This window comes from Jaculus jaculus, chromosome 6 (assembly GCF_020740685.1).
Source record: "Jaculus jaculus isolate mJacJac1 chromosome 6, mJacJac1.mat.Y.cur, whole genome shotgun sequence".
Taxonomy (NCBI): Eukaryota; Metazoa; Chordata; class Mammalia; order Rodentia; family Dipodidae; genus Jaculus; species Jaculus jaculus.
The window spans coordinates 141,823,952-141,838,226 of NC_059107.1; the positions used below are offsets into that span (position 1 = coordinate 141,823,952).

Sequence of the window (14,275 nt, forward strand, 5' to 3'; positions counted from 1 at the left end):
AGGCTTTGGCATACCCATATTCTCTCTTCCCTCTCTGCTTGCAAATAAATAAACATAGTAAAAATTATATAATGAATGATTAAATCCATCTAGACACAGTAGCACATTGGATGGAGTCCTGTTAATGTTTTTTTTTAAAATCTTTTCATTTTATTTGAGGTATTGTTGGTAGAAACTTAAATTATTTTACAACAGGAATGTTATTCTGGTGCTGGAGAGATGTCTGAGTGGTTAAAGGTGCTCATTTGTGGGTTTAGTTCCCCAGTACCTATGTAAAGCCAGATACACAAAGTGACGTGTGTGTCTGGAGTTCATTTGCAGTGGAAGGAGGCCTTGGTGTGCCTGTATATATTCTATCCCTTCTCTCTCAAATAAATAAGGAAATACTTCTTGTTTTTTCAAGGTAGGGTCTTGCTCTAGCTCAGGCTGACCTGAAATTCACTATGTAGTCTCAGGGTGGCCTTGAACTCAAGGTGATCCTTCTACCGCTGTCTCCCAAGTGCTGGGATTAAAGGCATGCACCACCATGTCCAGCTATTTTTTTCACTTTTGTATTTTATTTTATTTTTAATTTTTAAATTTTTATTAACATTTTCCATGATTATAACAAAATATCCCATGGTAATTCCCTCTCTCCCCACCCCCATACTTTCCCCTTTGAAATTCCATTCTCCATCATATTACCTCCCCATTACAATCATTGTACTTACATATATACAATATCAACCTATTAAGTATCCTCCTCCCTTCCTTTCTCTTCCCTTTATGTCTCCTTTTTTTTTTTAAAAAAATTATTTATTTATTTATTTGAGAGCGACAGACAACAGAGAGAAAGACAGATAGAGGGAGAGAGAGAGAATGGGCGCGCCAGGGCTTCCAGCCTCTGCAAACGAACTCCAGACTCGTGCGCCCCCTTGTGCATCTGGCTAACGTGGGACCTGGGGAACCGAGCCTTGAACTGGGGTCCTTAGGCTTCATAGGTAAGCGCTTAACTGCTAAGCCATCTCTCCAGCCCTTATGTCTCCTTTTTAACTTACTGGCCTCTGCTACCAAGTATTTTCCTTCTCACGCAGAAGCCCAATCATCTGTAGCTAGGATCCACATATGAGAGAGAACATGTGGCGCTTGGCTTTCTGGGCCTGGGTTACCTCACTTAGTATAATCCTTTCCAGGTCCATCCATTTTTCTGCAAATTTCATAACTTCAGTTTTCTTTACTGCTGAGTAGAACTCCATTGTATAAATGTGCCACATCTTCATTATCCACTCATCAGTTGAGGGACATGTAGGCTGGTTCCATTTCCCAGCTATTTTTTATTTTATTTTATAGAGAGCTAGACAGACAGAGAGGAAAGATAGAGAATTGGTGCACCAGGACCTCAGCCACTGCAATAGAATTCCAGATGCTTGTGCTACCTAGTAGGCATTGCTTCACCTGTGTGCATCTGGCCAACATGGGACCTGGGAGGAGAACATGGGTTCTTAGGCTTTGTAGGCAAGGGCCTTAACCTCTAAGCCATCTCTGCAACCCTAAACTTTTTTTTTTAAAGAACGTTAGTCTTTGTTGCTTTTTTTAAAAATTTATTTTTATTTATTTATTTGAGAGACAGATTCAGAGGGAAAGAGTAGGAGAGAGAGAGAGAATGGGCATGCCAGGGCATCTAGCCTCTGCAAACAAACTCCAGATGCATGTGCCATCTTGTGCATCTGGCTTATGTAGGTCCTGGGGAATTGAACCTAGGTCCTTTGGCTTTGCAGGCAAATGCCTTAACTGCTAAGCCATCTCTCCAGCCCTATTTGTTACCGTATTTTTTTATTTTTTATTTTTATTTTTTTGCTTTTTTTCAAGGTAAGGTCTCACTCTAGCCCAGGCTGACCTGGATTTCACTGTGTAGTCTCAGGGTAGCCTCGAACTCACAGCAATCCTCCTCCCTCAGCCTCCCGAGTACTGGGATTAAAGGCATGTGCCACCATGCCCGGCTCTTTGTTGCATCTTAATCCAATAAATGATGCCATAGGGAGTTTGCTGTTTGTGAGAAATGTGCTTAGTAATGAATACCTACAACTGACATCCATTTTAACACTCAGTACCACCAATGTTCTTCAGTTTTATGCTGAATAGCCATTACGCCTTATGTCTGATAACTGTTTTTTGTTTGTTTTTTTTTCATGTAGGATCTTGCTCTAGCCCAGGCTGACCTGGAACTTACTTTGTAGTCTCAGGCTGGCCTTGACCTCACAGCCATTCTCCTACCTTAGCCTCCCACGTGCTGGGATTAAAGATGTGTGCCACCATGCTTGGCATGATAGCTATTTTTATAAAATCTAAATCTAAGAAAAGGATAAAAGTGATGTGTATTGAAAAATCAAAACTATTTAGAAAAGTACATAAAAGGAAAATCCCACATCTTGCTACTTAGTATCCTAAATATTTTGATGAACAAACTTTTAAACTTCTACCTGTATGTTTATATATTAGCTATGTCTTGTGTTAGATATGGGATTCTATTTCTATTTTTTCAAGAAGCAATGTGTCATGAGCATTTTTTCATATGAATACATTAGACATACATGTCATATTTTAAGTGGCTATATAATCCATTTATGTAGACACCTTCATTTTTGGTGTATGTAGTTTGAGTGGTGTATATGTGCACTCAGAACTGTGGTTATAGGCATGTGTGGCCATGCCTAGCTTTTCATGTGGGTGCTAGGGGTCAAACTCAGATTCTCATGCTTGCATGGCACGTACTCTTACCCACTGAGCCATCTCCCACTCTAAATTCACATTCAAAGTGATGGACATTTTGGTTATGATTACTGTTTTTCTAACCTAAATGTTCTAGTAAGTCTTTCTGTGTGGTTTTTGCATACATATGTAACTTTTTTCCCAGTACATTGCTAGAAGCAGAATTTCTGGGTTAAAGAGGATGCTTATGGGCTGGAGAGATGGCTTAGCGGTTAGGCGCTTGCCTATGAAGCTTAAGGACCCCGGTTCGAGGCTCGATTCCCCAGGACCCACGTTAGCCAGATGCACAAGGGGGCGCACGCGTCCGGAGTTCGTTTGCAGTGGCTGGAAGCCCTGGTGCGCCCTTTCTCAATCTCTCTCTCTCTGTCTCTTTCTCTCTCTCTGCCACTGTCAAATAAAAATTAATAAAAATTGAACAAAAAAAATTTTGAAAAGAGGATGCTTATTTTAAACACTTCTATATCCACACTTGATCTTAGCCTTATGGACCAGAAGCAGTTAAACATATCTATATCTTACACTGCTTTCCAGAATGGTTGCTTCCACTTTGTGCTCTTCCCAGGTAGGGCGTAAAAATGCTTGTATTTTCTCACATTTTCAAAGCAGTGGCTTTTGTGCATTTTAAAAGTTTTTTTTTGTGGGCTGGGGGGGTTGAGGTAGGGTCTTACTCTAGCCCAGGCTGACCTAGAATTTATTATGTAGTCTCAGGCTGGCCTCAAACTCATAGCAATCCTTCTACCTCTGCCTCCCCAGTGCTGGGATTAAAGGCAGGCGCCACCATGCCTTGCTCTTTTTTTGAGGTAGGGTCTCACTCTAGCCTAAGCTGACCTGGAATTCACTATGTAGTCTCAGGTGGCCTCGAACTCATGGCATTCCTCCTACCTCTGCCTCCTAAGTGCTGGGATTAAAGGTTTTTTTTTTTTTTTTTTTTTTTTATATTTTGAGGTAGGGTTTCACTCTAGCCCAGACTGACCTGGAATTTACCCTCAAACTTGATTCTCTGACCCCAACCTTCTGAGTTCTGGGATTAAAGGCTTGAGCCAAATACACTGGTCTCTAAAAAGTTTTAATAAAAAAAAAAACTTGCCAGGCGTGGTGGCGCACGCCTTTAATCTCAGCACTCGGGAGGCAGAGGTGGGAGGATTGTGAGTTCGAGGCCACCCTGAGACTCCATAGTGAATTCCAGGTCAGCCTGGGCTACAGTGAGACCCTACCTTGAAAAACCAAAAAAAAAAACCTCTTGGGATCTGGGGAGATGGCTCAGGGATTAAAAGGGAGCTTGATTAGAAAGCTTGCCAGCCTGGAATCAATTCACCAGTCATGTATGTAAAGCCAGATACCACAATGGTACATGTATCTGATGTTCTATTTGCAGTGCCAAGAAACCCTGGCACACACACACACATACGTAAAAATAAATTAAGTTTTTTAAAACAAGTACTGTTTTCTGTGCATTTTGTGTGGGGGGAGGGGTGGGGCATGCATGTGAATGCATGCATGTGGAAGCCCGAGGAGATCCTGGGTGTCTTCCTCCATCATCTCCATGATATTTTACTGAGGCAGGTCTCTCTCTCGAGCCCAGAGCTCACTGATTCAGCTAGCCTTTTTTTTGAGGTAGGGTCTCACTGTAGTCCAGGCTGACCTATGTAGTTGCAGACTGGTCTGGAACTCAAACTGATCCTCCTACTTCTGCTGGAATTAAAGGCGTGCTCAACCATGCCAGGTTTCATTCAACTAGTCTTGTTAGCCAGTTTACCCTGGGGATTTCCTGGCCTTTGTGTTGTGATTAATTACAGGCAGCCACTGCACTGCCATACCCACTTGGCAAATACTTTGGTACAGGTATCTGAACTCTGACCCTGATGCTTGTGCAGCAAGTACTTTTATCAACGGTCTCCCTAGCCCCTTTCTGTAAAAAAAAAAAAAAAATTTGGGGGGGTTTCAAGGTAGGGTCTCATTATAGCCCAGGCTGACCTGGAATTCACTATGTAGTCTCAAGCTGGCCTGAAACTCACAGCAGTTATCCTACCTCTGTCTCCCAAGTGTTGGGATTAAAGGCATGTGCCACCACGTTCAGCTTTTTTTTAATTTCTCTCCCTCCCTCCCCCCTTCCTCTCTCTCCCTCCCCCCTCCCCCCTCTCTCTATATATATATACACACACACACTCTCTCTCTCTCTCTCTCTCTCTCTCTCTCTCTCTCCCCCCCTCCCCTCTCTCCTCTAGCGCCTCCTGCCACCGCAAATGAACTCCAGACACATGTGTCACTTTGTGCATCTGGCTTTGTGTGAGTACTGGAGAAGTGAACCAGGGCTGTCAGGCTTTGCAAGCAAGTGCTTTAACTGTTGAGCCTTCTCTCTGGTCCTGTACATTCCTTTATTTCCACTGAGGTACACCTTTTTTCCTGTTTATTATCCTGACAAATATCTTGGTGTTTTGTTTATAGCCCATGTTCAACAGCTCAGAGAGAAAGCAACTTGAGGGAGAATGGATGCAAAAGCTCGAAATTGTTTGCTTCAACATAGAGAAGCCCTGGAAAGGGACATCAAAACATCCTACATCATGGATCACATGATTAGTGATGGAGTTTTAACAACATTAGAGGAGGAAGAAGTGAAAAATCAGGTAAAGCTGAATGTATACTGTCTTAAGTTTTCAGACTGTCAGGACTTGCACTGCTGTCCATTAGTTTATCTTGCAAACACTCACTGCCATATACTAAACTATTTATTTATGTTTTTAGCCCAGCCAGCATCAACGAGCAGCTATTCTAATTAAAATGATACTGAGAAAAGATAATTATGCCTACATATCATTCTACAATGCTCTGCTCCATGAAGGGTATAAAGACCTGGCTGCCCTTCTCCATAGTGGCATTCCTGTTGTTTCTTCTTCCATTGTCAAAGACTCAGATGGTGGAATAACTTCCTATGGTTTGTACCCTTGATATCTTCTGTCACATGGCTGTCACGAAGGGCAGTGGCTACACTGCTGCAGCTTTGTCTGATTGCAGAGGGAATATTCTGAAGAGTATGTTATCAATTCATTGAAGAATGCATGTAAAAGAATATTTAAATTTGGCTATTTCTTTTAAAAATATTTTATAAAGCTGGGCGTGGTGGCATACGCCTTTTATCCCAGCACTTTGGAGGCAGAGGTAGGAGGATTGCCATAAGTTTGAGGCCACCCTGCCAATATATAGTGAATTACAGGTCAGCCTGAGCTAGAGTGAGAAAAGCAAAAAAAAAAAAAAAAAATTGCAAGCAGAGAGAGACAGAGGGAGGAGAAAGAGAGAGAGAAAGAGGGGCAGATGGAATTCCATGTACACCAGGGTCTCTAGGCACTGCAAATGAGCTTCAGACACATAAACCACCTTGTGCATCTGGCTTTATGTGGGTACTAGGGAATCAAACCTGAGTCCTTTGGCTTTGCTGCAAGCACCTTAACTGCTAAGCTATCTCTCTAGCCCTAAATTTGAGTATTGCTTCTAGACATCCATGCTGGCATATTTTCATCTTGCCAAGTGAACTACTTATTGATGAGATGATAGCATGCGCACCCAAATTTTTAGAGATAAGACCATTTTTGTAGGCCATTGTTTATTTTCTTGTCTGTATATTTATAAAGCTGATAGGAGAGGGTAACAATTTTTAGAAGTATATATTCCTTTTTTCCTCCTTTCCTTTATTTATTTATTTATTTGAGAGAGAAATTATGGGCTTGTGATGGCCTCTCACCATTAGAAATGAACTTCATATGCATGCAACACTGTGTGTTTGCCTTTGAGGCAAGCACCTTTAACTGTAGGACAGCTCCCCAGCCCAGAAGTCTATATTCTTTTTTTTTTTTTTTTTTGGATTTTTGTTTTCTTTATCTTTTTCGAGGTAAGGTCTCACTGTATCCCAGGCTGACCTGGAATTCATTATATAATCTTAGGATAGCCTTGAGCTCATCATGATCCTTCTACCTCTGCCTTCCCAGTGCTGGGATTAAAGGCGTACACCGCCATACCTAGCCCTCTTTTTTTGGTTTTCTGAGGTAGTGTCTCTCTCTAGTTCAAGCTGACCTGGAAATCACTATGTTGTCTCAGGGTGGCCTTGAACTTGTGGTGACCTTCCTACCTCTGCCTCCTGAGTGCTGGGATTAAAGGCATGTACCACCATGCCCAGCTGATACTTTAAATGATGTCATAGGGAATTTGCTGTTTGTGAGAAATGTGCTTAGTAATGAATACCTAGAACTGAAATCCACTTTGACACTCAGTACCACCAGTGTTATTCAGTCTTACATTGTATAACCATTACGCCTTACGTTTGATAGCTTTTTTTTATTTTCAAGGGCCTTGTTCTAGCCTGGGCTGATCAGGAACTCACTATGTGGTCTGAGGCTGGCCTTGAACTCATAGCTATCTTCCTGCCTCAGCTTCCCAAGTGCTCAGATTAAAGGCATGTACCACCACACCTGGCCTAAGTCTTATATTAGAGGAATTCCCTGCACATTTTCTCTTGACATTCTCCTTCCCAGTCTTTTTTTTTTTTTTTTTTTTTTTTTTTTTTTTTTTTTTTTTGTGGTGCTGGGGGGATCAAATCAGAGTCTTGTGCATATTAAGCAAGTTCTATCTCTGGGCCACCCTTCCAGCCCTTTCCTAGTCCTCAATATAAAAGAAAAGGGCTGAAGAGCCAAGGAATACTATGTAAGATAGGTATATGTGGAGACTTCCATAGTCTGTAGCCATCTTTATTTATTTATTTGAGAGAGAGAAAGAGATAGATAGAGAGATAATGGGTGTGCCAGAGCCTCCATTCACTGTAGATGAGCTCCAGACATATGCACTACTTTGTGCATCTGGCTTATGTGTGTCCTGGGAAATTGAACCTTGGTCCTTTGGCTTTGCAGGCAAATGCTTTAACCGCTTAGCCATCTCTCCAGCCCTGTAGCCGTCTTTTAAAAAATTTATTTTTATTTTTATTTACTTGAGAGTGAGAGAAAGAATATGGGCACACTAGGGCCTCTAGCCGCTGCAAAATGAACTCCCAGACAGATGTGCCACCTTGTACATCTGGCTTATGTGGATCTTGGGGAACTGAACTTTGGCTTTGCAGTCAAGTGCCTTAACCATTAAGTCATGTCTTCAGCCCCCATCTTTTTTTTTTTAAATTTTTTGTGTTTATTTATTTATTTGAGAGCAACAGACAGAGAGAGAGAAAGAGGCAGAGAGAGAGAGAGAATGGGCACACCAGGGCTTCCAGCCACTGCAAACTAACTCCAGATGCAAGTGCCTCCTTGTGCATCTGGCTAACGTGGATCCTGGGGAATTGAGCCTTGAACCAGGGTCCTTAGGCACAGGTAAGCACTTAACTGCTAAGCCATCTCTCCAGCCCTCCCATCTTTTTTTTTTTCCAGGGAGAGAGAAAATGGGTGTGCCAGGGCTTCTAGTTGCTGCAAATGAGGTCCAGATGCATGTGCCATTTTGTATATCTCGCTTAACATGTGTACTGGGGAATTGAACCTGGGTTGTTAGGCTTTGTAGGCAAGTACCATAACTGCTGAGTCATCTCTTCAGCCCATCTGTAGCTGTTAATGGATATATGTTTGCTTTGTTCTTTGTGTTCTGAGGAATCAGAAATTGAAGTTAATATGCTAACCACATTTTGTTATTTTTCTTAAATTTTTTTTTTTTTTTTTTTCTGAGGTAGGGTCTACTCTAGCTCAGGTTGACCTGGAATTCACTGTGTAGTCTCAGGGTGGCCTTGAACTCATGGTGATCCTCCTACCTCTGCCTCCTGAGTGCTGGGATTAAAGGTGTGCGCCACCACTCTCAGCTTTCTTAGCAATTTTAATTTTGAGGCTAAAAGCTCAACCTTACTTGCATCTTTTTGTTTTTTTTGTTCTTTCGAGGTAGGGTCTCACTCTAGCCCAGGCTGGCCTGGAATTTACTATGTAGTCTCAGGGTGGCCTTGAACTCATGGCGATCCTCCTACTTCTGCCTCCCAAGCTGGGATTCAAGGCGTGCGCCACCACACACAGCTACTTGCTTGATTTTTATGGGAGTCACTTCCATATGGCACTTGGCGTTCATTTGTACCTGTTTTGGATTTCAGTGAAGACAGTGCTGTGTGAAGGTGGAGTACCGCAGAGGCCAGTTGTTTTTGTCACTAGGAAGAAGCTGGTGAATGCAGTTCAGCAGAAGCTCTGGAAGCTGAACGGTGACCCAGGATGGGTGACCATATATGGAATGGCTGGCTGTGGGAAGTCTGTGTTAGCTGCAGAAGCTGTTCGAGATCACTGCCTCTTGGAAGGTAAGTTTTCTTTTCTTTTTTTACTTCTTTTATTTACTTGAGAGAGAGAGAGAGAGAGAGCGTGCGTGAGTGAGCATGTGTGTGCACCAGGGCTTCCCACTACCACAGACGAACTCCAGATGCATGTACCCCCTGTACCTCTGACTTAGGTGGGTCCTGAAGAGTTGAACCCAGATCCTTTGGCTTTGCAGGCAAATGCCTTAACCACTAAGCCATCTCTCCAGCCCAGAAGGTAAGTTTTAATCACTGGATTAGAAGATAATTTTTGGGCTGGGGAGATGGCTTAATGGTTAAAGGTTCTTGCTTGCAAAGCCTGAGACTACATAGTGAATTAGCCTGTGACCACCTCAGCCATAGGCTTTTGACTAGATATTTAGTACTTGATATGAATTCCCTCCCATGGAGCTTGTCTGAAATCTAATCAGAGAGCAGTTGGTTTCCTCCCAAATAGACATGTCACCATTGTACCACTTGGTGTATTTGGCCTGGTTAGCCAGATATAAAGCCTGCTGGATCCACTGCTTGTTAAGACTGTTGAAGGTTTTTCTCCCCCAGTAGGCCACATAGCTCTTCTAGCATCCTGTCAGCTAGTAAACAGGGAGGAGGCTTCCGGCTTGTTTTCTCAGTGACCTGCGTCTCAAGCATGTGGTATCTTTAGCAATACTGTCTTACCATCTAGTTCTGGTGAGCATCCAAGAGCCATGGCAAAACCCTCTAATGTCTTTGGAGTACCAGGGGTCTCCCTGGCCAAGAACTTACTGGAAGGTGAAAAGATGATAATTTTCTTTTTTGATTTTTATTTTTTAAAAATTATTTATTTTTTATTAGCAACTTCCATGATTATAAACAATATCCCATGGTAATTCCCTCCCTCCCCCCACTTTCCCCTTTGAAACTCCATTCTCCATCATATCCCCTCCTCCTCAATAAGTCTCTCTTTTATTTTGAGGTCATGATCTTTTCGTCCTGTTATGATGGTCCTGTGTAGTAGTGTCAGGCACTGCGAGGTCATAAATATCCAGGCCATTTTGTATCTGGAGGAGCACATTGTAAGGAGTCCTACCCTTCCTTTGCCTCTTACATTCTCTTCTGCAATGGACCCTGAGCCTTGGAAGGTGTGATTAAGATAATACAGTGCTGAGCACTCCTGTCACTTCTCAGCACCATGATGCCTTTTGAGTCAAGGATGATAGTCCTTTAGGCACATTAGACTCTTATTGATGCTCTTTTTTTTTTTTTTTTAAAAGTTTAGAGAGACTTTATTAGTGTAAGAGAAGAAAAGAGGAGAGGAGATAGTATGAAGAGCTCCTGCCATGAGAAGGCAGGAGGGAATAAAGCCCCAAACAATACTTGTTTCTTGTTTTATAATTCTGAAGGTTTCTTTCTTTTTTCTTCTTCTTCTTTTTTTGGCGTTTCAAGGTAGAGTCTCACTCTAGCTCAGGCTCATCTGGATTTTACTATGTCATCTCAGGCTGGCCTTACAGCAGTCCTTCTACCTCTGCCTCCTGAGTGCTGGGATTAAAGGTGTGCACCACCATGCCTGCTCATAAGTGATTTTTGTCAGGTATTTTGTCCCAGCAATGAGAAGGTAACAATACTAGTTTAAAATCAAATAAATGGTCAACAGGCCTAAATTCCTCTGGAAGCTCTTGGGAAAAATCTTGTCCTTGTTTTCTCTACTTCCTTGTAGAAGGAGTCTTCAAGTCCTTGTCTTTAGGCTGGCCTCATCTTCATGAACTTCCTGTTTCTGCTTTCCAAGCAAGTGGTTTGCACCGGGATTGTGGGCATGCCAGCAGCCTGGTTTACTAGAGTATTTGTTGAGTACATGTAGCTAGGATTGTAAGATATACAAATACTGAGTTTGATTTTGTTTCAGTCCATATGTTTATACATCAGGGTATAAGGGTTCCTGTGTCTTTACTTTCTCAGTGACAAATGAGACAGCTTTAAAACTTGTTTTTTTTTCTAAAGTAGTTATTACTTTAGCCTAGGCTGACTTGGAATTCACTATGTACTTTCAGGGTGGGTGGCCTTGGACTCACAGTGATCCTCCTACCTCTGCCCCCTGAGGTGTGTAATAGCTTAAAGTTCTATTAAAGGCATGTACCACCATGGCCAGCCGAATTTTTATTTTATTTATTTATTTATTTTGGAGATAGGGTCTTATTCTAGCACAAACTGACCTGGTACTCACGCTGTAGGTCAAGACTGTCCTCTAATTCACTGTGATCCTCTTACCTCAGCTGGGATAGAAATGTGAGCCATCATACCTGACTTAACCTCTTTGTAATTTTTTGTAAGGCTAGCTGTGTAAAGTGCTTTTTTTCAAGGTAGAGTCTCACTCTAGCTTAGGCTGACCTGGGACTCACTATGTAGTCTCAGGGTGGTCTCGAACTCACAGTGATCCTCCTACCTCTGCCTCCCAAGGGCTGGGATTAAAGGTGTGCCCTTCCACGCCCAGCTTAAAGTGCTATCTTTTTTTAAAAAAAATATTTATTTATTTGAGCGGGAAAGAGAAAGAGAGAAAGGGGTGGGGGAGAGAATGGGCACCAGTCACTGCAAACAAACTCCAGATGCATGTGCCAACCTTGTGCACCTACGTTTATGTGGGTGGTAAGGAATTGAACCTGGGTCCTTTCGCTTTGAAGGCAAGTGTTTTAACTACTAAACCATCTTTCCAACCCAGTGCTATCTTCTAATTAGCACTGCTCTAGTAAATCAAGTTCTTAGCCTTTTAGGTTTCCTTGTATAGATTTTGTTTATATATAGTGATTGGTTTCATATGTGATTTCCATCTCTTTCTTGTTTCCTAGGAATCTCTTGTGTTATATAGATGTTAGATTTCTGTTATTTTAGAATTGATACCTTATTCTGACTTATCCTCTGTATTGACTTTGTCCTAGATGTTCTTAAGGAGGAAAAGGTTCTAAGCCAAGTGTGGTGGCACTGCCTTTAGTTCCACCACTGGGGAGGCTGAGGTAGGAGATCAGTGCTGAGGATTGAACCAACCCATGACTTCACTCACACTGGCAAGTGCTTTCTACTGAGCTACATTTCTACTCTCATGTTTAACTCTTAATCTCTTTGGAGTGAGTCATTTTATGTCTGTTAATGTATCTTTTTCTGGGACAAGAGTGTACCTCAGTGAAGAGTGCTTAACCTGGCTTGTATGGAAAGTCCCTAGGTTGGATTCCTGAAACTGCAAACATATAGTCCTAAAGACTCATTCATTTGTTTATTTAATTTATTAGAGAGAGAGAGAGAGAGAGAGAGAGAGAGGTGGCAGGGGAGAGGGAGAGAGAGACAGGCAGATAGAAAGAATGGGCATATCAGAACTCCAGACCCATGTGCCACCTTCAGCATCTGGCTTTCTTGGGTACAGGGAAATCAAACTTGGGTCCTTAGGCTTCGCAGGCAAGCACTTTAACCACCAAGCCATTTCTCCAGCCCCCATTTGTTTATTTTTGGTACTGGATCTTGTTATGTAGCCTGCCCAGTCTGGAACTCACTATATAAACTAAACCAGCTTAAAATAAGTAGTGATCCTCCTGCTGCCGCCTCCTGAGATCTAGGGTTACAGGCATGTACCACTGTGCCCAGTCCCAAAGATGGCTTTTATTTATTTATTTTATTTATTTATTTGAGAAAGAGAGGGAGAGAATAGGTAGGTGGTGGGGGGGGGGGCGGAGAGAATGGGCATGCCAGGGCCTCCAGCCACTGCAAATGAACCCCAGATGCATGTGCCTCCTTGTGCTTATGTGGGTCCTGGAGAATTGAACCAGGATCCTTTGGCTTTGCAGGCAAGTGCCTTAATGGCTAAGCTGTCTCTCCAGCCCTTCTTTTTATTTTTTAAAGGTGTGTACCACCACCCCTGGTTCTGATATATTTTTATTTATTTATTTGGAGGGGAGGAGAGAATGGAAGTGCCAAGGCCTCCAACCACTGCAGATGAACTCCAGATTCATGTTCCACCTTGTACATCTGGCTTACGTGTGTCCTGGGGAATCAGATCTGGGTTCTTTGGCTTTTCAGGTAAACACCTTAACCACTAAGCCATCCATCCAGCCCCAAAGATATCTTTTTTTTTTAAATTTTTTATTAGTATTATTTATTTATTTGAGAGTGACAGACACAGAGAGAAAGACAGATAGAGGGAGAGAGAGAGAATGGGCACGGCAGGGCTTCCAGCCTCTGCAAACGAACTCCAGACGCGTGCGCCCCCTTGTGCATGTGGCTAACGTGGGACCTGGGGAACCGAGCCTCGAACTGGGGTCCTTTGGCTTCACAGGCAAGTGCTTAACCACTTAGCCATCTCTCCAGCCCCAAAGATATCTTTTGATACTTGAAGTTCACTAGCTTTCTTCTAAAATGTAGGCATACTGGATTTGCCATTAATTATATATAGTACAAAACCTCTGTGTGAAAAAAGTACTGATAGGAGTGTTTGAGTTTTTTTGATGAGAGTGCTGGAGCCTATATCAGCTTCCTGGTTGGGCTTTAACCCAGGGGTTCAGGTGCTGGGATGTCACTAATCACACAAAGCTTCCACTGAGTCAGTAAACTCCAGGTTTACTAGGGAGGTAGAGGTAAGAGGATCACTGTGAGTTCGAGGCCATCCTGGGACCACATAAAGGAGTTCATCCTTAGCTAGAGTGAGACCCTAACCTCAATAAAATGAAACCTGCCAGGCCTGGTGGTGCACCTTTAATCCCAGTGCTCGGGAGGCAGAGGTATGAGGATAGCAATGAGTTCGAGGCCATCCTGAGACTACATAGTGAATTCCAGGTCAGCCTGAGCTAGAGTGAGACCTTAACTCAAAAAACCAAAACCAGGGCTGGAGAAATGGCTTAGCGGTTAAGCGCTTGCCTGTGAAGCTGATGGACCCTGGTTCAAGGCTCGATTCCCCAGGACCCACGTTAGCTAGAAGCACAAGGGGGTGCATGCACGCGTCTGGAGTTGGTTTGTAGTGGCTGGAGGCCCTGGCTCACCCATTATCTCCCTCTCTCTCGCTGTCTCCCTCTCTCTGTCTGTAGCTCCCAAATAAATAAATAAACAAAAAAAATTAAAAAAAATAAAACCAGGGGGGAGGGAGGGTGTTACCATGTGGTATTTTTTATAATCATGGATGTTGTTAATAAAAAAATTAAAAACCAAAACCAAAACCAAACAAACAAACAAAAGAATTCAAAGAATTGAAATCCGCAGACCAGAGGGTAAAGTTTAGTAAGA

The 14,275-nt window shown here is 42.6% G+C and overlaps 1 protein-coding gene across 3 annotated transcripts in view; it reads left to right on the forward strand.

The window, feature by feature from the left end:
- Apaf1 (apoptotic peptidase activating factor 1) overlaps nucleotides 1-14,275 on the forward strand; it is a 128,378-nt gene that overhangs the window by 1,859 nt on the left and 112,244 nt on the right. For all 3 annotated transcript variants that reach the window (XM_004650202.2, XM_045152055.1, XM_004650204.2), the window contains exons 2-4: nucleotides 5,194-5,372; nucleotides 5,491-5,680; nucleotides 8,849-9,046. In XM_004650202.2, coding sequence (XP_004650259.1) covers nucleotides 5,235-5,372; nucleotides 5,491-5,680; nucleotides 8,849-9,046 — 526 coding nt within the window. In that variant the 5' untranslated portion in view covers nucleotides 5,194-5,234. The remainder of the gene's footprint in view (nucleotides 1-5,193; nucleotides 5,373-5,490; nucleotides 5,681-8,848; nucleotides 9,047-14,275) is intronic.